This window comes from Crocodylus siamensis, chromosome 5 (assembly GCF_052110815.1).
Source record: "Crocodylus siamensis isolate JL-2025a chromosome 5, ASM5211081v1, whole genome shotgun sequence".
NCBI classification, from domain to species: domain Eukaryota; kingdom Metazoa; phylum Chordata; order Crocodylia; family Crocodylidae; genus Crocodylus; species Crocodylus siamensis.
The window spans coordinates 4,731,683-4,757,758 of record NC_143399.1 but is presented as its reverse complement, the minus strand read 5'-3'; the positions used below and the strand labels follow the sequence as shown (position 1 = coordinate 4,757,758).

Genomic DNA, 26,076 nt, shown 5'->3' with positions numbered 1-26,076 from the left:
GAACTGAACCGAGGCAGCCAGGTGCCATGGCAGGGGTCGGACCCGACGATCTCGAAACTATGGAGCCATGAACCGAGCAGCCAGCCAGGTGCCATGGCAGGGGTCGGACCCGACGATCTCGAAACTATGGAGCCATGAACCGAGGCAGCCAGGTGCCATGGCAGGGGTCGGACCCGACGATCTCGAAACTATGGAGCCATGAACTGAGGCAGCCAGGTGCCATGGCAGGGGTCGGACCCGACGATCTCGAAACGGACCCGCCACAGCCAGATGCCATGGCTCTATGGAAACTCGGACCCGACGATCTCGAAACTATGGAGCCATGAACCGAGGCAGCCAGGCGGGGAAGCGAGGACTTCTGCGGGCGACAGGCTCGTACTGGACGAGCCACCGGAGGGGTGGAAGGGACCTCGGAGGTCCCGGCACAGCCGGGATGGTGTGGGGCGAGCTGGGACATCACCCCCGCCAGCAAAGCCTCCCCCCCTCACCCCGGGGCCCTCCTAGGGTGGCAAAAGCAGCCCTCCCGACCACGGCGGGTCTTGCCAGGCGGGCGGTGAGCGCCGTGGCGCTGCACGGAGGGAAGCCCTGCCGCCGGCGCACCCGGCCGGTCACAGGTAGCGCTCCAGGCCGGCGGCGAAGGCGGGCTGGCGCAGGTAGGGCCCGGCGGGGCCGAAGGGGCCGAGCAGCGCGTCGGGCGGCGGCTCGGGGCGGCGGGCGGCGCCGTAGAGGGGCGGCGGCGGCGGCGGCGGCGGCGCGGGGTAGGGGCAGGGCGCGAAGCAGGCGGGCTCGGCGCCCAGCTCCAGCTCCGGCTGCGCGCCCAGCAGGCCGCCGATGCTGAAGCCGCGGGCCGGCGGCGCGGCGCCGGGGTAGGCGGGCGGGAAGGCGGCGGGCGCGAAGGCGCTGGCGGCCTGCAGGCAGCCCGGGTAGGCGCCCAGGTCGGCGCGCTTGAAGCGCTTGCGGCGCCGCAGGAAGGAGCCGTTGTCGAACATGTCCTCGGCCGCCGGGTCCAGCGTCCAGTAGTTGCCCTTGCCCGGCTGGCCCGGCTCGCGCGGCACCTTCACGAAGCAGTCGTTGAGCGTCAGGTTGTGGCGGATGCTGTTCTGCCACTTCTTGGGGTTGTCGCGGTAGAAGGGGAAGCGCTCCGTGATGAAGCGGTAGATGCCGCCCAGCGTGAGGCGCCGCTCGGCCGCCTGCGCGATGGCCATGGCGATGAGCGCGATGTAGGAGTAGGGCGGCTTGCCCCGCGGCACCGGCCGCTTCCGCCGCCGCCCGCCGCCCGGCGCGGCCTCCGCCGCCGCCGCCCCGTCGGGGCCGCCCGGCGCCAGCGCGCAGCCGGCCGCGTCCATGGAGGCGCTGGGCCGCGCCGCGCGCCGCCCCCGTTTATACAGCCCCGCGCACCGCCCCCCCCCCCCGTGTCTCCGCCCGTGTCCAGCCGCGGATGAAGCGGGGGCCCGCCCGCCACCCCCTCCGCGCGCCGGCCCTGGAGCCAGGGAGCGGCCCCGGCTCCGCGGCCGCGCTGCCCGCCGCACCTGCGGGCTGCCGCCAGAAGCGGTGCGGGAGCCGGGCTTCCTCCGGGCCGTCTCCGGTCCCTGGTGGGGAGACAAGCCGGGGGGGTAGCCGCGTTTTGCCGGCTTGCCGCCCCACCTCCGCCGCGCTGGTGGCCGCAGCCCAAGGACATCGGCAGACCAGGCTCCTCGGGTAAATCTTGCACTGGAGCGACTAACATCGCAGTTAAGATATTAAATGAACCCAGTGGTTTTATTGCGGGGGGGGTCCTGTGGCGTGGCGGATGCAGCCAACACCTCCCCTGCGGTGCTGGGCTCTCTCGGGGGCGTTGAGCAAAACCAAAGCGGCGGCCGGGCTGGAAATCTTGTTTTCAGATCAATCGGATTTTTCTTCAAACTTCCTATTTTTTCTGGGGGGGGACGCATGGTTTTAGTTAAACATCGTTGATCCCCCCCTCCCCTCCCAACACATGAACGGAAAAAATCAAGGTGGCAACCCTAACCAGGCTCTTTTCCCTTATTTCGTTTTAGGTACAAGTACTTACAAAGCATCCTCTGTCACCTCTACCGTAAGCCCTGATGGGTTTTTCCTCTATTAAGGTGCACTTATCAAGGGGGGGGAGGGAGCCTTTAAAAAAATCAGGAAGAAATAAAATCACAATTCCCCCCAAAATGTGACCAATCTGTCTTTTTTTTTAAAAAAAAAAAAGGGTGGGATGAGTACTTATAGGGACTCACAAGTCGTGAGTGCTGGGGAGAGGCAAGGTGTCCACCGCTTGTTCCCAAGCTGCTGAACATCTCTTATCTGCTCAGACACAGTTCCCGGTGGGGAAGGTGCTCACGATCCTGTGTTTGGAGGTAAGCGGGGGATTGCAGCTGCCTCCCCATGAAGGCAGGGATCCAAAGCAGGGCCGGGGATTTGGCAGGTCTACAGGTGGGATCCAGGAGATCTCGAGATCCAAAGCCCTCCTGGCTGGGGAAGTTAAAAAAAAATAAAATGAGCCCTGGGGTTTAAAGGCAATATATGGTGCAATTCCCAATGCCTGAAGCAGCACAGCAGGATCGGGCCCTGAAGGGGGAGATCCCATGGGGCTGATGGTGAGAATGAGGTGGGCATGCTGGAGGAACAGGAAAGTATCCTCAGCCCTGGGGCTGCAGTGATTTCTCCTAATGGGCAAGACATTGGCAGAAGGATAAATAAGCGGTGCACATGTACACCAATATCTTTTACATAGAAGAGTTGCAAGCTGGATTTCCTGCTGTAGCTCTTGGGCGTTTTGGAGTCCGGCGTGGATGCAGTAGGACAAAATATTCATATAAAATATAATATGCAGAAGTGGCTTTACTTTAGGCAAGGTTGGGGGAATATAAAGCAACAGTGCCTGATTTTATAGGGCAGGTAGCAACGAAACTCAGATAATCTGGCTGCAGACAACTCCAGATGATATGGTCTGCTCTGTCATCTTGACAGTGGGAGTCCACAGTAGTGTGATACACCCTTAGGAATGTGTTAGACTCCATCCTACCCCTCCGCTGGAGTCTACTGTGACAAAAGTGGGAAAGATCATGTAGCTGACGGGATGAGAGACTTGAGCTGAGTGTCACGGGCTTCCTGTAAGCCCTTGGACAAATCACTTGGTCTCCCTTGTGCCTCAGTTTCCCATCTCTAGGCATGATAGGAAACTGAGGAGAGTGAGCATTAAAATCCACGGATGATTGCACAAGTACAGACACAACTGTGCCACAAACCGTATCAAATGATTCCCATAAAAAATGAACACATCCAGTTTTTGCATCACAGCAAAATTAGGCAAGGAGGTTTCTTAGGTAAAAGACCAGGGTTACATGGGTTACTTTTCATTCAGATAAAACCAACATAAAAGCTGATCTAAAAGATTAGCAACACAGTGTTTCAAGTCAACTCACTTGAACTTTCACTAGAGAAGGCTGGGAGGGGAATGTATTTCTTAAATGCATTTATCTGGCTATAGCTGATATTGGCCGTCTTGTTTGATCTGGAGAGTGTGATATTGTTGTCTTTAGTCACCCTGGGAAAAATCATGCTGATCAGAAACTTGAAAAGCTCCACAGATCAGCAGATGAAGTAGCCAGTAGGGGATATAAAAGTTACTTGCAAGGGAGCAGAAATAGAGTGAAATCTTTGTGCCACTTTGGGGGGGGGGGGTGTGTGTGTATATACATACACACATACACACACACACACATATATATATAAGTGTGTGTGTGTGTGTACACACACACATACACATATATGTGTGTGTATAGATATAAATGCCAGGTCTTAGTCTTCATTTATTTTTTACTACAGAAAAATACTAGGGCACTTCTGTTGCAAAGAACTCAGGAAACCACAGCGAGGCAGGAGGTACTTAAGCACTACAGATTCCTATGTGAAACCTCTGGGTTTATCCTGTGAATTGTGTTGGCACACCGAATACATGCTACCATCGTGAGGCACCCACTGAAAGTATCAAGGCACCCCAGGATGCCATGGCATCGTGATTGGAAAAAAAAAATCATTGGTTTATAAGCCACGAGGAAGGAGCCATCTCTCTTTAGAGCAGTCTTCTTTTTGGGATGTTAATGAGATGGCCAACCACCCCACCTCTTGCATAAGACCGCCACTTCACAGGAGGAGGGAGTTAGAGACTTTGGGTCTTTGCTCAGAGCACGTGTTGTCTAGACAGGCGCACATACGGGAGCAGGGCACGGAGGACGCCCTCAGGCAGGAGCCACATCTGAGATCAGAGCCTCGGCTGCTGGCATCCTAAGGCAGCAACAACAGTGCAAGGAGGGGGAATGGGTAAAGCTGGGCGGGGGGCATTAAATAACCTATATATGGGGGACATTATACACACTTTCAGCTCTGTACAGCTCAGTCCAGCTTCTATTTCTTCCTACCCTTGTCCCTCTGGAGTGCCACCCTCACTTACCTTGATACTGCAGGGCGCTGCCACGTACTGTATCAGCCTGCTGGAAATCCCCCTGGCTACACGGGAACCTAACTTAGTTCCCCACTTCCTGCACCCTCTCCCCCAAGTCCCTGGCATTTGGGTGGGCTAAGCCGGTGCCATGCTGTACACTGCCTTGGGCCACGTGGGTGCAGCTGGCGTGGCTCCTGCCTGACTCAGCCATGCGCTGGGGACTTGGGGTCGGGCAGGAGCTGCGCCAGATGCTCCAGCTGTGCCCAGGTAGCACAGTCCAAAGGGGCACGTGAATGCACAGCACTGTGTTAGCGGTACCGACACACCTACCAGGCCCTGGCCTGGCAGAGCCCAGATAACCTGCAGCTCTTGGCCCTCTTCCCCCTGCAACCTCTTCCCTCTGGAGGGGAAGACCTTACCTGAGTTTCGACTTACTGGGGCCAGGCTGCCTGGTCTGTGAAGGGCAGCAGGGTTGGGGCAGCATGCAGACAAGCTCACCGGGCAGAGCTGAGGGCCCCCTGCATTGGAGCGTATGCTGGGGCAGGGTGGGCAGGCCGGAGAGGGCTGCAGGCGGCTCAGGGAAGGGACAAGGGCGAGAGGTGGCGAAAGCCAGGGCAGCCACGAGCCAGATGCCGTTCTTCAGAGGAGCAGACACAAGCTGGATACGTTCATTGGGTGGATCCAGCCCGCAGGCCATATTTTGCCCACCCCTGCCTGAGAGGTGACTTGGTTTAGGGCAGCGAGTTGTCTTATGGCTGGGTTAAAAAGAGCCGTGGACCTCTCGGAGCGGGGTGACCACATCACAGAAATGCTTCACTAGTGCCCAGAGGATCCTTTATGGGCAAACCCCATGCAGAAATCAAGGTGGGGACAGGCCAGGGACACTGAATTGCCCTCGTGTTTGGGCTGAGTTGAACACTTTGCCTTAAAATGGGTGGGGGGTGGGGGTGGAAAATTGGGTTTCAACAAAACAAAGCTTTTATGAAACTGCCTGTTTCCCATGAGACATTTCTTTTTCTTTTTTCTTTCTGAGTGTCAGTAAAACCCTCAAAGCTCCCAAGTCCCAAACCAAATTCATTTGTTCCTGTAGAGCCCCTCTTTACCCAGCCTGCACCCCCCATGATGCACTGTGGGAAAAGTGATGCCAAAAGGAAGATGGCATCCAATGAACCAGACAAGCTAGTGCAAGAGAAAGCATCTGAGCAACAGCTGTCCTAATCCCTCCAGGACAGGGGGAAGTTGCAGACTGACGGGGGTGTCCGGATCTGTACTTCTTTGCAAGCCGCGTCTCCTGTGAGTCCACACTCCCAGGTCCTGTGCCACCACTCCAGCCTGTTAAGGCTGAACCAGCTCTCCTGAGGCTAATTTCCCATTGCATGCAGACAAATCTGGATCAATGTGCATCATTTTGGCACAATGGACATGGGAGATGCACACTGGACAGCCTTCTTGCTTCACATGCCTGAGCATGTATCATTCAAGGGAGTCAGGACCTAATCTATTTCTTGCAGGTCTAAGGTGCCTATTAGCATTGTATCCAAGCACTGTGTGGCACTAATGAATATGGATTAGGGCCATTCATGTGAACAGCTCTGAAATCCCTCCGACATGGGCAATTAAGAGGTAATTTGCTTCCTCTTGAGGCCTCTAACAAGGCAGCCACATTTTCAGAAATGCTCAGCAGCCTGGGTGTAGGTGGGCCCGACTGCTTTGGAAAAATCTGTGTGATGTATTAGGATGGAAACTGAACACATTGGGAAAAATTAGCTTTGATTTAGATGCCTGAAAGAGGATGCAGGTCCTTTGGCTTCAGCTATGGGTGCTAAGCATGTGGGCCCAGATCCAAAGGGAGTTGGGCACTTCTCATTAATGTATCTCTAGGAGTTAGGCACCTCTATACCTAGGTGGATCTGGGCCCCGGAAATCGTGCCCTTGCAGTACATCCCTCCCTTGCCTCTTGTCCAGTTGGTGTTCTCATAAAACAGCCTAGGCTGTAGGTTCACTAATGCCTTCTTGCCCTTTTTAATCTTGCTTCCGGTTCCCGTGTCGCTCTATTTCATGCTCCTGCCAGTAGCAATATTGCTCACTGGTGACAGGGGGCGGGGTGGGGGTCTTTCCCGGCCCCAGGGCTTGGAGCACACCTCTGTCAAGGAGAATTTCCCTCCCTGCCTTGTATCTCAAATCTAAATCTGCTCACAGCCATACTTCCAGACTCAGTGATCCTGAAACCAAAGTCCTTTAATCCACCCGCCTACAGAGGTGTCCCTCCCCATGGTCCAAGCCCTTCAGGCCTCTCCTGTGGGCATTATGGCAGACACTGGGGTTTGCCTTGTTTTAAACACTGCAGATCAGGATGTTTTCAATGACGACGGCCATGGTCCCATCAGGTAAGTGTCTCCCCTGTGCAATGCTGAAACCCTATTTTGAAGGCTGGTCTCAAAGTGTATATTAAGCTGCATGCCAGTGGGTGCATCTACACGAGACACTTACTGCATGTTAGCCTAATAACACAACACAGCAGCATGCCGGTGAAAAACTGTGCTAATAGCCTACTGCGCAGTGTTGTTAAGAGAATGCGCAGTCAGCATAAAAAAATAACCATGTGCCGACACTACTGTGCAGTAACTCTAGTTACGGCGCATTTAGTTAGCACTCTATCAAGCAAGTACTAAACTAAATGTGCAGCATCTACGGCTCATTAATGAACATGTGGATGCACCCAGTATGTAGCAAGGTGCGTGAGTCCACCCCAGTTGCTGGTGCCCCTTGGGGTCCAACCTGCCTGCTTCGCCCTCTAGTCTCTTTCCTGCCACACCTTTAATATTATGATCATTAATTATACTTAGGGGGTGGCCACTGGAGTAGCTGGTTCCCCCATCAACCACCTGCCCTGCCTGTGGCCAACGGCTTGGCTCGGATCACACCTGCTGCCCCTTGCCGCTGGGCTTTCTGCCATCTGTCCTGGGTATGCTCCCCTTGCTTAGTAACAAAGGTTATATCATGCCCTGCATAAGCTTGAATCCCACCTATGCTGAGTAGGGGGCTTCTTCTGTCTTTGGCCTCTGCATCTAGAGTCCAAGGCAATTGTATTGGCTAAGGACCGTATTTGGCAGTATCACACCGTCATTGGAGAGCTGGCCCATTGAGGGCATTGAGTTCTAGCTGCATCTTCAGTTAATTTTCCTCTGGTCCAAGGGACTGGGAAGCATCCAGGGAACAATCCCGACCGGAGGAAGAACATGTGCAGTGTATGAGGATCAGCTGACTGGGCTGGCATGATACCTGCTATGAGTGAACTGCTTTCTTCTAAAGCTTGAGAGACTAAGGGCTGGGTAAGCTGTGGGTTTTTGGAAGAGCAGCGTGTAAGGAGAGAGACTGGAATGGGATCAATGAAGATTAGAGAGAAACCTGGCTAAGAAGGAGATACCGTGAGTCCCTGATGCCCAGATGACTGGGAAGACTGAGGAAAAGGGCCAGGAAGGATTTGGTGTGCCTGGATACAAGGGCAAGAAGGGAATACTTGACTGTCTGATCATCCTGACTTCAGGAGGGGAGACGTTAGCTGGAACACCAGATGTGTGGCCAGGGAAGACTGCAAGGGAGTAGAGGAAAGGAAACTGAGGCACTGTTTCAAGGCAGACGAAGGAGAGACCTTCCTACCCAAGTGTACTTGCTTGTTTAATAGTTCGGAGTCAAATGCAGTGTCTCAGTCAAGAAACCATCATCTGTCTCTAGGGGAACAAGAAATCTACTCCCACCCCCTGGAAGCTCATTGCCCAGGGCAGTAAGATGTCCTGGGGCTACAGTCTGCTCCTTGCCCTCCTGAGAGGGGTGTGGGGTCTGCACCCTCTCCACTACACAGGTGTAGTGTCCTAGGAAGATGGTTTATTTGTGAGGCAGATGGGAACAAAGGAGCAGCCGGGACAAAGAAGTTGGCATGGTTTTCCTTCATGCTATTCAAGCTATTGACCATCTAATCCACATTATAGTGTACTTCGATGGGGCCCTGTATAATAGCTTAGGGAGATGACAAAAATTCTTGTTGAACCTGCTTGCTTTGCGGGCCCAGAACATAGCCATCATGGGCCTATATTATTCATGTCCCTTCATCCTCAGGAAGCAAGAGGAGTAACTCAGGGCTGAGCTTGGCCAATATAGACCAGACAACCATGACTTGTAGTATTGCTCCACAAGGGTCATCATGCTAGGAGGTTACACTGTTAGTTATGGATGGGAGAACTAACTTGGTCCCATACTGAGGTTCCCAAAGTTTGACTAACCCCTTCCCAGGTATGTACTATCTATTTCTCACCTTTGTGCACCTCTGCTTTGTGTCTTCTGGATGGAATAGGACTTGCCCAAACCACTGTGATGTCCAGCTTATCTAGGAAAGCTGGAGAGGTTTAGAAGAGCATCCAAGTCTGGGGAGATTTTCTCCTTGCTGAAGCAACCCCTCGGAGACTATCTGTAGGTCAACCACAACCTGCCAGGACTGTCTGTGCTTCCATGCATTACAAGGTGCCCCCTCGTTGCCCCCCAGGACCTCAGCCCCTTGGATTCAGTGACAACAGTATCTAAGGAAGTGGGATATTACACCACCTGCCTCTTCGATTAAGTAATGTTTGGGTCCCTGCCTGTTCATTTCCATGAAGAGGAGAAATGGAAGATATGAACCATGTCCGTCTTGGGCTCGGTCCTGATCACCAATCAGGAATGTACACAGCTCTTGAATATAATAGGAACAAAGAGGCAGGCATCCCCTTGCTCATAATCTCCAAGCCAGTCTTTCCAGCCAGTCCTGTTTCACAAGAAAAGGCTCTCTTTCGCTCCTGCTTCTCTCACCTGGTTTCTCTCACCTGCCTCTCTATCTGGTTTCTCTCTCTCTCATGGCTTGCCCGGCTTCCCTAGCCCTTGCATTTCTAGCTTGTTCTCTGGGACTTATCAGCCCATATGGCTTCACCCTGTCTGAGTCCAGTGCCTTGGGCAATGGCCTCGTCTGAGTTCCAGCGATCACTGCATAAAGGGCTGTGTCACATGTTGCACTTAGGACATGTGAACTGCACTTCAAACGCCAGCCTCTCAGCGTTAAGGAGGTAAAACGCACTAAGTGCTACATAGGGTATGTCTACACATGTGCATTTACTGCACAGTAACTAAAAATACTGCACAGCACAGGTGCAGGTCTACATGTGCATGCTCGTACTGTGCAGTAAATATGGCAACTTACACCAGCTTGAGCATCCTGCAGGTATCAAATTTACAACCAATTAGTTACTGCACTTTAAGGCACATGTAGAGGCCTTACTGCGCACTAACACTGTGTGGGTAGACTGACTTGGGATTAACTTTAGTCCCGAGTCAGTCCACCCACAGTGGTAATGTGCTTTAACACCTGCATGTCTAGAAGCTAGCCTATTTCTGCTTACTGCACAGTAACTTACTGCGCAGCAAATTTAAACTGGCATAAATGCACATGTAGACATGCCCACAGAGTAGCAAAGTTAGGACCTTTGGCAGGAGGAGTATCTCCAGAGGGAATGAAGCAATGCATATTCAGCTCTCATGGAAATGGGCCACACAGATAATACAAGTGGTCTCCAGTGTAGTGCGGGGGGTGCTACCGACAAAGAGCCATCCGACATTGGAGCTGGTTTGTCAGTCCCAGCCGCTGGACCCTACTGGAGCCAGTTCAAGACTCCGGTGGGGGCTGGGAGGCACAAACAGCTGCTTATCAGCCACACAGCTGGCTCCAGCCCTGTCCAGACTGTAGTAAGCACTAACCGTGAGACTGCTCAGAATAAGTCCCAACTTGTAGTACCGCCTACTACAATCCAAATAAATCACGTGCTAAATGTTCTGTGTGACAGGGCCCAAAGAGACATTAATTGCTCCTACTATTGATTTTAGATGCTGTCAGCTTCAATGAGCCCTATGTCTGTCTGCAAGTCCAAGGTCTGCTTGATGTCAACCAGCAATTTCCTCCAGCATAACACTATAGCACATTATGGCAAATCCTTTTCTCCCATTGATGGCAAGGTTGGCAGGGACCTTTAGCTTTGCATAGCCATAATGGTCCATAACTTCAACCCTGACTTGAGCTTTCACTGCTTGCTGAACAGTAGCACTTGGATGGGCCTGCTCAGTCTTGGGGCACCACTGTTTCAAGCTCTATAGGAATAAAAGCCCTTACAATGTATATAGAGCCATAGATTCAAAGCTGGCACATCCAGAAGGGATCACTATAACCACCTAGGATCTGACCTCCTCCAACTCATTAATGTATGAAACCTCACAACACCCTCTGAGAAAGGCTGGTATTATTATTTAATCCTTTTTCCAAAGAAGAGTAACAAGGAAGCATAGAGAAGTGACTTGTCCAAGACCGAACAGCCAGTTCAAGGCATAGCAAGGCACAGAGTTGAGCTATCATGTACCTAAGCCAATAGACATAATAACACCGTCCTTACAGATGCAGCTAATTAGCACCTCTGAAAGCTCTTTTATATTAAGTTGTGAGAGTTAGGGTGTGTGTGCATGTATGTGCATGGGTGTGCGTGTGTGTGTGCGTGTGCGTGTGTGCACAAAACAGTTGTTTCCCTTTGTATGAAAAATCACACTGCATGTTACATCTGGTGATTTAATTAGAAGGGCTGTTATCTGCTTTGACTGTGGATTCCTTCATTCCTGTAATGGGTAGCAATGAAGGAACCTAACAGATCAGGTAAGGAACAGGAGATGAAGGAGATGCTGCAGGAGTTTGACATGTATTTGGAGAAGGATGGGAGGCAACGAGAAGGGGACACATGAGTATGACTAAGGATACTCTGCTGATGGACACAGCATGGACGGATGGACTGACGGATAATACAGAGAGAGATTTTGTCAACAGCAAATGCAAACTTGAAATAATGTGGAAGGAAAAGAAGCAGTTAGACATGGTGGGCTGCACATGCACCAGGTGTAATAACAATCTTTACCTCTATACATGCAGGACTAAGAAATTATACCCAAAGTATTTATGTGCATTTCTGAGTTACTAAAACCCAGGACGACCAGATAAAGAGAAAAAAACAACAAATATACTCAAGCGATGTGAGAGGAGGGAAAAGGAAGGACCTAAATTTTGGGGAAAGATTGGACGAGCAGCATGAAGGTGATAAAATCTAAGTGCTGCCCTTGGAGTCTGCAGACACTGAAGGGAAGGCTCAACACAACGGGGCATACGTGGAAGGAACAGGACACGGTTAAGGAAGGCAGACTGGACTGGAGGGTCTCCCGAGGGAAATGGAGAAAACTATCACCTGGCACTTTTACAAGGAGGCAAGATCACCGGGTACATACACAGGAGGGTTTGCCCTGCGTAGGGAACGGGTTATGTGATCTAGTAGGCCTTTCTCATGTCTATATGGCAAATGAGAAATCTAAATTATTGTGGATCCCTCGAGCAGACTAATGATCCGTGTCATACAGTATCCTGACTGTGAAAGCAGCTGTATGAAATTCCTCAAAGGAAGCTGCACGAAACCTTTCAGCAGACAATTATGGAATAACACATCCATGGGGCAGCTCCTTCCCAATCTCGTTAGCTAGTGATTGACTAGACCCAGGGCACTCAACCTTTGGACATTATGGACCAGATGAGGCGTGCAGGGCTGGTCCACAGGACAGATCAGACCCTGCACTATAGGATTGGGCCCTAGGGGCCCACATTGCCCTTGCCCAGTCCTCTAGCCCAGGATTGGGACCCGTGCCGCCTGCACGCCTGATCTCACGCCCAAGCCCCTGTGGGCTGGATCTAGCCTGCAGGCTTGCGGGTTGAGCACAGATAGAAAATTAGGGTTGGAAAGGACCTCACAAGATCACATCTAGTCCACCCCCCGGTCCAAGCAGGACCATCCCCAACTAGCTCACCCAGCCAAGGCTTTGTTTTGGTTTATTGGCGATTTTGAACACTTTTTAAAAAGTGTTTCAGATAAGGTCAAAAAAGACATTACCTGCAAATTGGGAAGTCAATAATAAAGAGATTTCTTTTTCTTATGGTCTTCTCTGAAACCTTTTTTTTTTCCTCAGTTTCCAAATTAAGTATTGTTTTCACTTATCCCGATCTTACGTGGAGTAAAATGAAAAGTTTTGTGTTGGCAAAACCGCACATTTGATTTCAATTTCGGCTACTTGAAAATGTTTGTTGATTTTTTGAAGGGAAGTTTGGACACGTTAAGTCATTCTGCGTGTTTCCTGCGTGCGCTGTTTGTGTAGGGTGAGGTTAAGGATCATTTAAAAGCTTTCTATGGCTTTTATTGTTCTGTTGTGTGTTTCCTTCTATCCTTTTTTTATACACATGGCCTATCTTCAGCAAATGCCTAATTAAGGAACTCATGTCATTATAAATCAGCAGCATGGCCCCCATTTATAGGAGGGAAACTGAAGCACGGGGTGGGGGGGACGACATCTATATGAGACGCTGACTGCGCAGCACCGCATCGCATGGCATGAAGCATGGCGCGATGCTATTGCGGAGTAGTAACAAGCTTCAGCAACACTGAACAGCTATTCAGAGACAGCTACTGCGCAGTAACACTTGTGCATGCGACTGCGCGGTCAGCGTCCTGTGTAGACACGGTCAGAGAGATGAAGCAACTTGCCAAAGAAAGTCTGGGACAAAAGCCAAGAACAGTACCTACCTTTCTCAAGTCTCAGCATAGGAGCCTAAATCACTTGGCCATTCTTTTGTCCCGATCCTGTACTATTTAAATATAGAGAATAAGGGCCAGGTTTTTTAGCAGGTATCTAGGACGATGCCAGGGATCTGATTCCAGGGGGAGCTGGCTGCTTAAATACCTCTTAAAAAAATCTGGCTTGAAGCGGCGTGAAATGCAGTCAGTGCAGCGTCAAGACAAAACTCCCGGAGCCTCAGACCTACAGCAAAGCTGCGGGAAGATGTTGACATTGCAGCAGGGCTGAGGGGCTAAGAGAAAAGATGACAACCAGGCAGCAGAGCCATGTCTGCTATTGAGGAGTTAAGCAGCTCCAACAACAGAATTAGCTCACTGCAAACAGGTTATTTTAATGACTCTGCCTTGTACAACAACATTGCCAGGACTAGCGGCTGGGTAGGAAGCGGCCAGAAATCTGCAGGTAAAGAGGAAGCGATAAACAGCACCTCGGAGCGGAAGAGGGTTTCAGGAAATCTGTGAGCAGCGGAGGTGAACAGGTCCCCCCTTCCTCCACCTCCTCCCTGCTCCACCCACGCCTCTCCCCCATCCCTCCCTGGTCCCCCGCTCAACTAAATCTTGGATCCACCAAAGGATGAGGGCAAGACTATCTTCCATTGCCATGTACAAGCCTGCAGAAGTCATTTAATTTCCCTGTGCCTCTATTTCCGTTTGTTAAGTGAAGGTGAAACCCACCCACCTTGCCACGGTACTGGGAAGTGAGGACTTGCAAAGCATTTTGCTGCCCCCAGCTGAAAGAGTCTGCAAGAATGCAAAAAAAAATTGCAGGCCCAACAGTGTGTGTATACCACCGGAAGAGCAGTCACGTGGTTGAACAACGGTCAGCACGTCTGAACTGCAGGGCCTAGAAACCTGTATGGTCAGCAATTCTCAAACTTGTTGCGGGTAGGTCTTGTTTGACCAATCTCATTTCCTTCTACGACCAGGTGACCTATCACCTGGACCAGGGAGAAGAGATTGATGTCATATATCTTGACTTCAAAAAAGCCTTTGATCTGGTATCCCATGATCACCTCTTGGCCAAACTGCCCAGTTGTGGCCTTGGCTCCACCACGATCCGCTGGCTGGGAAATTGGCTTCGTGGTCGGACCCAGAGGGTTGTGATTGATGGCAGTCACTCATCGTGGTGCCCTGTGACCAGTGGGGTCCCTCAAGGCTCTGTCCTGGGACCCATACTGTTCAACATCTTCATTAATGATGTGGACACTGGAGTCAGGAGTGGACTGGCCAAGTTCGCCGATGATGCCAAACTTTGGGGCAAAGCATCCACGCCAGAAGATAGGCGGGTGATCCAGGCTGACCTGGACAAGCTCAGCAAATGGGCAGACGAGAACCTCATGGTGTTTAACACCGAAAAATGCAAGGTTCTCCACCTTGGGAGGAAAAACCTGCAGCACCCTTATAGGCTCGGCAGTGCTACGTTGGATAGCACTACAGAAGAAAAAGACTTGGGGGTCATCATTGACCACAAGATGAACATGAGCCTTCAGTGCGATGCTGCGGCTAGTAAAGCGACCAAAATGCTGGCATGCATCCATAGATGCTTCTCGAGCAAATCCCGGGACATCGTTCTCCCCTTGCACTCAGCCTTGGTGAGGCCGCAGCTGGAGTACTGCGTCCAGTTTTGGGCTCCACAATTCAAAAAGGATGTGGAGAAGCTGGAGAGAGTCTAGAGGAGAGCCACGCACATGATCAGAGGTCAGGAAAACAGACCTTACGATGACAGGCTGAGAGCCACGAGGCTCTTTAGCCTGGAAAAGCGCAGGCTCAGGGGTGATCTGATGGCCACCTATAAGTTTATCAGGGGTGACCACCAGGATCTGGGGGAACATCTGTTCACCAGAGCACCCCGAGGGATGACGAGGTCAAACGGTCACAAACTCCTGCAAGACCGTTTCAGGCTGGACATAAGGAAGAATTTCTTTCCTGTCCGAGCCCCCAAGGTCTGGAGCAGTCTGCCAGCGGAGGTGGTTCAAGCGCCTACATTGAACACCTTCAAGAGTAAATTGGATGCTTATCTTGCTGGGATCCTATGACCCCAGCTGACTTGCTGCCCTTTGGGCACGGGGCTGGACTCGAAGATCTCCCGAGGTCCCTTCCAGCCCTGATGTCTATGAAATCTATGAAACTTTTCAGACTCAAGGCACTGGATAGACTCAAGGTAACCCTCAGAAAATGCCAGCTCTTAGTTTTCACTTTTCTGAGCGCAGAAAAATAATACAGCAGGGGTTTTTATTGTTGCCAAGATCTCAGAAAGCCCCCAGCTATGGGTTTCTATTTGAAATCTCTGGGTTTATTTTGTGAATCAGGGTGCTATGGCACCCCGGCTGAGAATCACTGATCTAGGCTATACTTTATATGGCAGAACAGATCCTACTTGAGCCAGTCACAAGCCTGAGTGAGATCTGCAGTGTAGAAACAAGATTGTCTGGGAACAGGGCTTGCTTTTAGGCAGGATGTCTGGACAGATATCTTCTGCAGAACCAATCCATCCCATGGTGGAAAGATCAAAGGTCCACTGAAGAGAACTGCTCCTGACCACCTCCACCCCGCAGGGTCTGAGGCTGCTCAGTCTGAAAACATGCTGCAGTGTGCAGTCAAGATATCCTGCAGGGTAAATTTGGAGCTAGCTAAACTCCATGCTAGAGTCACCAGACTGCCTCCGGTTAGCTTGGGTATCTGAAAATGTGGTCTTTTTTAGAATATCCTGACAGCATGTAAGTCCTTAGGGGCTGTTTCATCTTCTCTTTGGACATGAGACATTATAAAATCATAGAAAATGGGGGTTGGAAGGGACCTTGGGAGGTCATCTAGTCCAACCCCCTGTTCAAAGCAGGACCATCTCCAACTCTATCATTTCAGCCAAGGCTTTGTTGAGCCAGGCCTTAAAAACCTCCAAGGATGGAGAGTCCATAACTGCTCTAGGTAATCTGTTCCAGTGCTGCACCACCCTCCTAGTGAGAAAGTTTTTCCTAATCTCCAACCTCAACTTCCCTTGCTGCAACTTGAGCCCATTGCTCCTTGTCCTATCACCTGCCCCCACTGAGAGCAGTCCAGCTCCATCCTCTTTGCAACCCCTCTGCAGGAAGTTGAAGGTTGCTATTCAATCCCTGCTCCGTCTTCTCTTTTGCAGACTAAATAAGCTCAGTTTCCTCATAAATCATGTCCTCCAGGCCCCAAACCATTTCCATTGCCCTCCACTGGACTCTCTCCAACTTGTCCACATCCTTTCTTTAGTGGGGGACCCAAAACTGGACCCAGGACTCCAAATGTGGCCTCCCCAGTGCTGAATAGAGGGGGTGAATCACTGCCTTTGACCTGCTGGCACGATGATATACAGCAGTGCACAGTGGGCATGTCTACATGTACATATATGCCAGCTTAAATTTACTGTGCAGTGAGTGGGTATAGGCTGGCGTCTACACATGCAAGCATTAAAGCACATTTACATGATATGTGGAATGATTTGGGACTAATCAGTCCACACCCACAGTCCACACCCACAGTGTTACTGTGCGGTAAGGCATCTACATGTCCATTACTGCACAGTAATTAATCGGGCATAAATTTGATACCTGCATCCTGCAGGTATAAAATTTACACTCAAGTCAGCATAAATCACCATCTGTTCTGCACAGTATGGGTATGCACATATAGACGCGTGCCTGCACTGTGCACTAATTTTGTTTACTGCTCAGTAAATGCACATGTGTAGATGCAGCCAGTTGGTTGTTATCCTCTGCCAGCCATCTTCTTAGCTGGAGCAAAGCATCAGAGCTTCATTTAAGTCAATGGAGCTATGCGAGTGTTACAGTAGCACTGAACAACCCTGATCCAAAGGGAAGGGCGGTAGGGAAACTGAGGCATGGACAACAGCTGAGTTCACCTGCAGATCAGAACCGGGATGAGTATCCTGATCTCCCAAACCCTGTCCCAGATATCCGTCCGTGGGACCACACATCACCTGTCCTCAGAGCTGGTCTTCGGACTATTGGGTCTTATTTTGTTTCATAATGACATGAATCCCCACCAGCCCTTTGCCACGTGCTTCACAACGTGACTTCGTTTCAATTCATCTCAAACAATACGCTTTGAATCTTAACGTCGCCAGGCCTGGGGTAAGCAAGAAGATTCACCAGGAAATAGTACTGTGACCATCCGTAGCAACACAGTCATAATAGTAGGAGGCAAGAGAAAAAAAACCCAATCCGTTCAGACTAAGCCAGTTATCCTCCCATTGGCCTGGGCTGCATGTGTCATCGATTGACTCAAGCGTTAATTACGCCCTGAAATTTTCATGTCTCCTAAAAACAAAGCCTTCGATTAGGCCATTACTGCCAGTCGAAACATTATAAAGAGAGGGCAGTGAGTAAGACCGGCCAACCTTCAAGTCAGATGCTAACAGCTTTGGACAAGTGTGGGATTTTTACACCCCTATCTGCAGGAAAATCTGATGTTTAGTGCCCCGACTGCGAACAGGTCACCCTTAAAGCTCTGAACGTCCCAGGCGAAAAAAAAATGCCTGAGGGGAATTGTACTGGGTCTAATCCCTCCTGCCATTCTGCATATTCATGGAACATTGTCATAACACATCAGGCCGTTCAGCCGGACAAAAGAGCTGTCGGCACCCCCTCCCCATTTCTCTGATGAACCAGGAGACAAATGCTGAGTAAACACTTGGAAACCATTCACTGGCCTATTCTCATACGGATGAGAAAGGCCTGGGTCTTTCTTACAGACCCAGAGCTGCTCGACCTAATAAAGTACGGCCCACGGCCTGTGAAAAGAGCGGCCTATGAATGATGAAAACATGGATTATCTCATTTCACTCTCCTTGTATCCAACCCGGCTTACATTTGGAGTGCACTTGGTCTGACACGCAATTACAAAACAAGGGGACGGTTAGAGAACATGGCAATTGTTCCTGAAATTTCACAGATGACCTTTCCCTAGTGGGAAAATACTTTTTTTCCTGGCATGTGGCCGTCTTTAGCCACTGTCAGGAACTCTCTGCCAAGCCTAAGCCATGCAGCAGGAAGGCGGGTCAGCACTGGCATGTCAGACTCACCCCATTGCCCAGGCTGGATCTGGACTAAAGGGCTCTTCATGGGCAGGATCTGCGGGGGCAAAGGGCCGTCTTCCTTGGCCATGTACAAGCCTGCAGAAGTCATTTAATTTCCCTGTGCCTCTATTTCCCTATTTGTAAAGTGAAGGTAAAACCCACCCACCTTGGCATGGTACTGGGAAGCGAGGACTTGTAAAGCATTTTGCTACTCCTAGTTGAAAGAGTCTACAAGAATGCAAAACACCAATTTCAGGCCCAACAACACGTGTGTATACCACCAGAAGAGCAGTCACGTGGTCAAACAGCTCAGAGCTGGAGCTTGCAGTGGTGTGGCAAGTGGACACTTGCCATGACAGAGGTGGCATAAGCAGTGGTGGCAGCAGGCCACCAGGTCATAGGGCAAGCAGGGTGGTTGGTGTAGTCCTCTTTCACCCATCAGCTGCTGACACCCATGTCCAAAAGCATAGCAGGGCCTGGTTCCTGCTGGCCGCACCCCAAATTTCCTGGCCTGTCAATAACCCAGCAGGTCAGATGAATCGGCTCCACAGGCCATACGTTTGACACTGCTGGGAGAGCTCATAGGCCGTGTCCAGATAAGCTAGCACATGTCTCCTGCGGCATCTCAAAGCAATTTGAGATGCTGGAGAAGGCACACCGTGAACTAACAAATGTTCTCCGTGCTGCAGATTGACAGCACAGACTCTAAGTTTGATGCTGGGGAAAAGAAAACATGCCAGAAAAGTAGCTCCCGGAGCATGCCCAGAAGCAATGGGAGGCTGGGTACTCCAAGGAGATGCTCGGGCACCCGGCTACAGGATCTGCATGCCTGCTGCATGCCCACTGCGGCTCCAGCACGTTGGAGGAAATAGAAGCAGGGAATGACTGGCAGTAGTGGCTCAGGCCCTGGGCCTCAGCCTCTAGGTCCCTCTGGCTGAAGATCTAGGGGGAGCTGGGCAGGGTCAATTTGTCCCAGCTGGCACAATTTGCACGTTCCAGCATGTATACTGAGGCACAAATCTCAGGCACAAATTTGTGCCGCTGCTACTTGAGCAGCTGCGAGTGCACATGCCTGCATGTGTGGACGTGCCCCTGGATACTACAACCCCAAGCCCTTCAAGTCAGTGAAAGGGCCTGATATACAGAGGTGTCAAATGCTGCAAGCTCCAGTGAAAGGCAGCAGGATGTGACCAAATGCCCCTGATAAGCAGGAGCTGAGCCACTGCCGTATACATCTACTGTGCATGTTGCCATTACTATAGCCAAGGCCCAACTCTCCTCTCCTCTCCTTTATGCTAGTTTAGAGCAGGAGGAACTCCACCGATTGCAAACGCTGCAATCAGGAGGAGAAGGGAAGATGGCACCTAGACAAAAAGGGGAAAAGCACAACACAAACCATACACGTTTGCTTTACAAGTGGTGAGTTCCCTTGTACCCCTGCAGCATTGGGATTTCCCAGTGAGTATTTACCAAATCCCCCGCAGGACACCTGCAGAATAGCAGTGATGGTGATGAGGGGTGACAGGGTGAAAAGCACCCAAGGGATTTAGGGGCTCCATACCCTGCCGTGCCTAGGAGCACTGCTGTGGTACATGCCACATTCACTCCTGATCCGTGTCTACCACAGCCATGCTTAGGGCAGCCCTCAGGCTTTCTTGGGCAGGCTTACAGGCATGTGCTCAGGGCCACTCAAAGGTGGCTGCGTTACATCCTTTGGGGGGAAAGTGTTGTGAGCGAAGAGGGAGGGAGTGGATGTAGGGCATCATTTGTGGCAGCAATCCAGAGCACAGCAGGGAAATGGTGGAAACATGCCCATGACCCCACCCAGACCTTTGGTGGAACTCAGGCATCTCCCAAAATGTAACCCAATGACTTTAGGGTTACTAGGGAGATTATGTTTAAAAAATCCCAGAGTTCCTTACGACCAACCTCAAATGCTGATGGTCCTTTTTCCTGCTGGACCCCCTCTCCTTGCTATTACAATGTGACACAGTATTCAACACTCGGGGTGCACTTAAAGAATGGCATCAATACAAGCCATTAATTACCTTGACATTGTACCCCATCGGCAGCTCTCCAAGGACACTCAGACCTTCCAAGTGAGCATGGCTGTAGAGCTCTGGCCTTCCTGATCCGAAGACACAGACCACTTCTACCATGAGGGACAAAGGAGGTTCTCCCTTAGATGCCAGCAGCATGGTACCTAGCTGAGCAATCCTAATTTCGAATGTGTAGAAGTCAATCTAGGAGCACGCGTATCACTTCATCCATCCCTTGAGGGCACCCATGCCTGGGATGGGACTCGGATGTTCTTTAATAACAATACAACCAAATCATGCCATAGTTTAGGACCCAGAGTCTTGAATACTGGGGCCCATTGTAATAGCAAGGTGGGAAAGTCCAGTAGGAAGAAAGTGATATCATCCATCCATCCATCCATCTCACTCCATCAGCATACTATCTAAGTACCCCCATGAGGTACAGAAGGAAAACCAAGACACAAAGAAACTAAAGGCCATATTTTAAAACTCCTTTATGAATCCTTTGGGATAGTTGGTCACTTTAGCTAAGTCCCCATCCCAAAAACACATATGGGCTGACCTTCACTTACAATTGAGCTCATGCATACGTGTTTTAGGATGCAACCACATGCAAGTATGGTCCTGGGTCTGTCCAGAAACTGCATCTGAGTGGAGGACCTGGCAGCACTGTGGTGGGACTACTCATGGTGGTGTAGGTCCTATAAAATGCCATAATATTGCAACCTCCGTAGTAAGGCAAGTATAGGGTGCCACAAAACCCTAGCCCCGACTGACCTTTGGGCACCCCTTGGTTGGAGAAAGGCTAAGAGACATCACCCTTGCAGAAATGCACCTTCTCCGAGGTGTTAGGCAGTCAGCTGTAGTTTTTATCTGTTGTTCTCTAGCAAAAGCTACAACCATTTTGGGGCACTGAACATCTGGACTTGGTCTGGCCTATGGACTCTGTCTCAGTGGTCTAAAGGGGGGGATGGTTGATCTAGGGCAACCTCCATTCCTCCATACTCCTGCCTAGGTGTACTCATCGAAGGTCTTGGCAGCACCATACCTAGTTTCCTGGCAGCTCCAGGTGAACTTTTAGCATCGGGCCCCCCCTTCACCAGAGATAATAATAATAATAATCAGACAACAGGAAAAAAATTACCGTTTTTGGGCCCCCTTTCTGTCCAGGCCCCAGGCAGCCACCCAGTTTGCCCATGCCTGTGTGCAGCCCTGGGTCTTGGTGTGATGGTTGCATGGCTCCATAAGGGGCATAAGGAACCTGAGGTAGCTACCAAGCCATCCAAAAACCACTATTCAGGGGTGGCCTGATTGCCTCTTGAGGAAGACCCTAGAAAAGGTGGGCCATAAGAGCCGTGCCCTATCCCAATCTATTCTGGCCAAAATGTGTGTGCAACTAGTAAAGCGATGCTTCTTCGACAGGAGGTTCATTACAGCTCATTGAAGAAAGTTGTGTGCGTGTGTGTGCGTGTGTGCGTGTGTGTGTGTGTGTGCACTCCTGCCCCCGCTGAACGGCATCAAAACTGCTCAGATGAACACCAGAGTCCATGCCTCATGGACTTCCTGTGCTTCAGATGAAGGCTGAGCTGACTTTCGTCCTTCTCATTGCTGTGATAATCCATGTGGCCATGGCCAAGGGACAAAGATCCCCATGGCTCGCAAGCCATGTCTGCTATTTCACCGTGCTTCTAGTTTCAGAACAAAGGGATGGAAAAGGGGGTTGGGACTTTCACCAGAGGTGCTCAGCCCCCTCAGTAGGAGGTGAGAGCACCTGGCCTCTCCCTGTTACTCGTCAGTGTGCCGTGGTCATGGGACCCCTTTGATTCCCACTGCTAAGGGATTTAGGATGGAGACCCAACGTAGTGAGCTCCTTGGTGGTGTCAGAGGGAGGGGTCACAGTTCTTGGGACCGATCTCTGCACGAGTAAAGTCCATCTTCAGAAGAAGACCACAGACAACTGAAGATAATGGGAGTCACCCCATTGACTTTGATATGCTTTGTAACAGGCCCAGTAGTGCTTCCCAAGTGTGGGCATACAGCCCCTAAATCACCATTGACAGGTGTTGCTCCAAAATAGGAGCAACCTTTGTCCCCAGCCTCCATTCTTACCAGCTCCTCCTTGAAGTCAGCAGGGGCAGGATGAGCCCTTGTAAAAAATCAGCATCGCAGTGCCTTGATTTAAGTCCTTTGCCCTCCAGGCCCAATTACAGCTAACACGGAGGGAGCTCGCCTAGGTTTTAACAGAGGTCTTGGGTACAGGCAAAGACCAAACGTATGTTTTTCGAGACTCAGGACCTTGTTGCTTATGTCAGTGATGCTGCGGTTGGCAACTTGAGCCTTAAATCGGCAGCATCTCGCTAAAACTATAATTATTGGGGGTGGGATCTACCAGTAGATCCTGTCAGAGTCAATAGGTGTCAGAGACCTTTAGCTCCTCTACAATAACCTCCTTCCCACTCCGGCCTCCCCCCTTTGCTTTGTGACAGGCCACGCGGGGCTGAGTAATGCACTCAGGCCGTCCCGCCCTTGCGCTGCACTGAAGTGACAGCTTCTGCCGGGCTGGAAGGGAGCGCCGTGTGAAGACGGGACCGAGGGAACCAGACGCCTGAAATTCCTGTGCCCCCAGATGAAGACAGATAACACTGGAGTGGAGGGAAGTGCATTGAACACACATTTGGGATGCAATGGAGCGTCCTCTTGATGCTGCCGGGGCCCAAAATGAAGATGTTTCCGCTGCTTTGTCACGGCAATACAGGGATTTCCAGCCCCAAAGCACAGAGCCCTTCCTGCCGGAGGCGTCCAGTGCTTTACCGCTGCCGTAGGACATATGAGAGACACTGCAGGGTCCTCAGGCCCTAGCAGGACCCTTTAGGGCAAGGTGCTAGCACAGAACAAGAGAGCAGCTCTGCTCAGAGAAGTTAGCATCTAGGCAGATAAGGCAGACAAGTCAGACAAGGAAATGTGAAGGTGAAGAGACTTTTCCACAAGGCCGTGAGCCAAAAAGAGAAACTGACCCCAGACAAGTTCCCTAACCGCTAGCTCACACTACCTCCCAGCACTATTTCTCTACATTTTTGTGGTCATCTCACTCTGAGCACCACACCGGGGAACAGAGCTGAGTTCCTGCCCACCATCATCATCATTTCTAATTTTCCCATTGCACTTTTTCCCTTAGGACACGGGTAGTCCACAGACGTTCAAGGTGAAAAGCATTGGTTGCTCCATCCTTTCCTCCTCTCAGCTAAAGGAGGATTCATCTCCACAGTCTTCTCTCATGTGCAACTGGAGTGACCCTCACGAAGGGCTTTCTACCAATTCCCCATTTCCCTTGGTGGCCTTTTCACCATTCCCCAATAGTCATCTTGCTAGTAACCTCTTGCACTGGCGGGAACCCAGATGTGCAAAGCCAGGGTGAACGTAAGGGAAGAAACAAGGGAACCACTGAAACCATACTCGAGGAAGAGGAGGGTGAATCAGAAAGCATTCATGGCAATACAAGGGAATTAACCAATATTTTCCTTCAAGATCAGAGGACATTTGCTTTCTGAAAGGACCATCCCAGCATGGACATCTGTGCTGGTACCAGCCCAGCTCTCTAGTCCTGTGTCTTAACCTCAAAGCTGTTCTTCCTCTTGACTCCTCTTCGTTCAGGTTTGCCTACACCCAACGCAAAGAAGTACAACGAGGACTGACCCCATCCCACGCCCCGTCGGGTCTCTCTCCCAGGACTCTGCCACCAGAAAGTACCCATCACGGCACTGCCTCAGCGTGCAGGCTCCTTCACGGTGGATGATTAGGAACAGCAACTTTAGCAAAGCAAACAGGCTACTTTGAAGAGGATGGGAGAGACTGTAGCAAAGTGTTTTCCGAGGGTTAAAAACTAAGCAATGATGTTGTCCGGAGACAGAGGGTCAAGCAATGAGGACCCATACAGAAATCTAGGGGTGCGGTTTAGGGCATTTGGATGGTAATAGCTGAGGTGGTGGCATCCCCTGGAGCTGCTTGATTGTGCCGTTTGATTTTTCATTCCTCCAAAGGGTCATAATCACTTCCGTGTGGATCGCCTGGAAATAAATGTCTTCAGATGTGACCTCTGGTGAGTAAGTTTATGGGGGTGGAGCGGAAAAAAACATTGGTGAGAAAAGAACAGGATGCCAAAGCTGGTTTACAACCACGGCGGGCGAGTCAGCCGCGTGCAAGAGCGATCAATGGCTGAGGGACCACTGGTGGCAATCAGTGGGAAATGCCCGTGGCAGGGTCGGTCCCTGGCCCTTCAGCCTCGGGGTAGTGGGGACTCATCCCAAAAGGACAAAGCAGCTCTTCAGTCTGTTTCACGAGGGCAAAATCCGGGCCGCAGCTTGAGGGAGACCTCATCGAGGGCTTTGGGGAGGATGGGGTGCGTGAAATCAGTCTGTCAGGAGCACAAGCCACAGGACCTGTGTCCAGAAGTCTCAGCCAAGGCTCCTTCTGTCTCTGCTGCTTCAAATCTGCTTCCCTGCCGTTAAGCAGCCAGTGACTGCAGCAGGCACTTGGACAGCGGTTGCTGGCATAGGCAGCGTGAGCGGCCCATAAGGAAGGAGAAAAGTGTTGCTAACAAAGCTGGGGGCGGGGATCAATTCTGCTGACAGCAAACTGGAAGGAAAGGCCCACGTTGTCTCCCCAAGGCTGGACCCAAGCGACGACCCTGGCTGTTCACTTCCAGGAGGAAATACTCTGATCCCCCACCCTCCCCATCCACAGCAGACCTGGCTGCAGAGTCCCTCTTCATCCAGGATCCCACGGGCTGGGCATCAGAGACAGGGATCAAGTGGATTTCAAGCAGGGGGCAGAGAGACGACGTTGCCACCGGCAGCATCCCTACCATGCAGGGCATTTTGCATCGAGGGCAAGTTGGACTTGTAGCCGCCTATGTTTGCACCCTGCCGATCCCACTCAACCCAGTCCTTTTGCACTCACCCCACAGTACCTCGTTCCAGGACAGGACACGAGGAAGGCGTTTAACGCCCCGGGACGCCTCGGGGAGCACTTTGAAACCCCATGCAACACGGAGTGCCTGCTATGGGGTAAGGGGGAGATGACTGAATTAGAAAATGAGCATTAAAAAAATTCCCCCTCCCTTTGCTATACCCCCTGCCCTGCCCAAAAGCCAGCCCCTTGCTTAGACTTGCTCAGAAAAAAGAAAACCCAGCGAGACAAGAAACACCAAACTACAACACAGGTCTGCGCTGAGCCCAAACTCCAGTCGAGCTCAGCTTTGCAATGACCCTGCCCTCTGGAGAAACCACTGCCGTCCGCCCAGCCGGAGCCGCACGGGAGATATTACATCTAAGTGAACTCTGTCGGTAATACCTGAGCAAACATTTTTGGCTGAAGCCTTCATGTACCTGGACATGTCTGCTGCTATTCAGGTGGATCCCAGGATAAACAAGGTCAGATAAGCGCTAATTCGGCCGTAAAAGGGCTGTCAGTCAGCCTCAGAGGTCTGGTTACAAGGTCATACAAGTTCTGACGGCTTTCGGGGCTGAGCCAGGCCTGTCACTCACGTTAAGTGCTGCCAGGTTTGTTTTCTCATTTCAGATGTCACGTATCCACAATGCAGGATTAGCCATCCGCTCCCATAATATTATTCTTAATGTAATCATAACAAACACATGCACAAAACACCCGCGTCCCAGCGCGGAGGAGAATATGAGGCCCCGGATCAAACCGCGTGGCCCGCTGCAGCAGAGGGGTGCAAAGAAACCTGCTCTTGCAGAGAAAGAACTGCTTTCCCACATGCGCGGCACCGCACAA

The 26,076-nt window shown here is 51.2% G+C and overlaps 1 protein-coding gene across 1 annotated transcript; it reads right to left on the bottom strand.

Moving 5' to 3' along the window:
- Positions 1-608: 608 nt before the first annotated feature.
- Positions 609-1,220, bottom strand: FOXE3 (forkhead box E3). The gene has a single exon (XM_090048688.1). It carries the CDS (start codon positions 1,203-1,205, stop codon positions 609-611), a length of 597 nt encoding a protein of 198 aa, XP_089904814.1. The 5' UTR covers positions 1,206-1,220.
- Between the last annotated feature and the right edge of the window lie 24,856 nt (positions 1,221-26,076).

Excerpts from the sequence above, each read along its gene's own strand:
- FOXE3 (XM_090048688.1), bottom strand. The coding sequence starts at position 1,205 with ATGGCCATCGCGCAGGCGGCCGAGCGGCGCCTCACGCTGGGCGGCATC.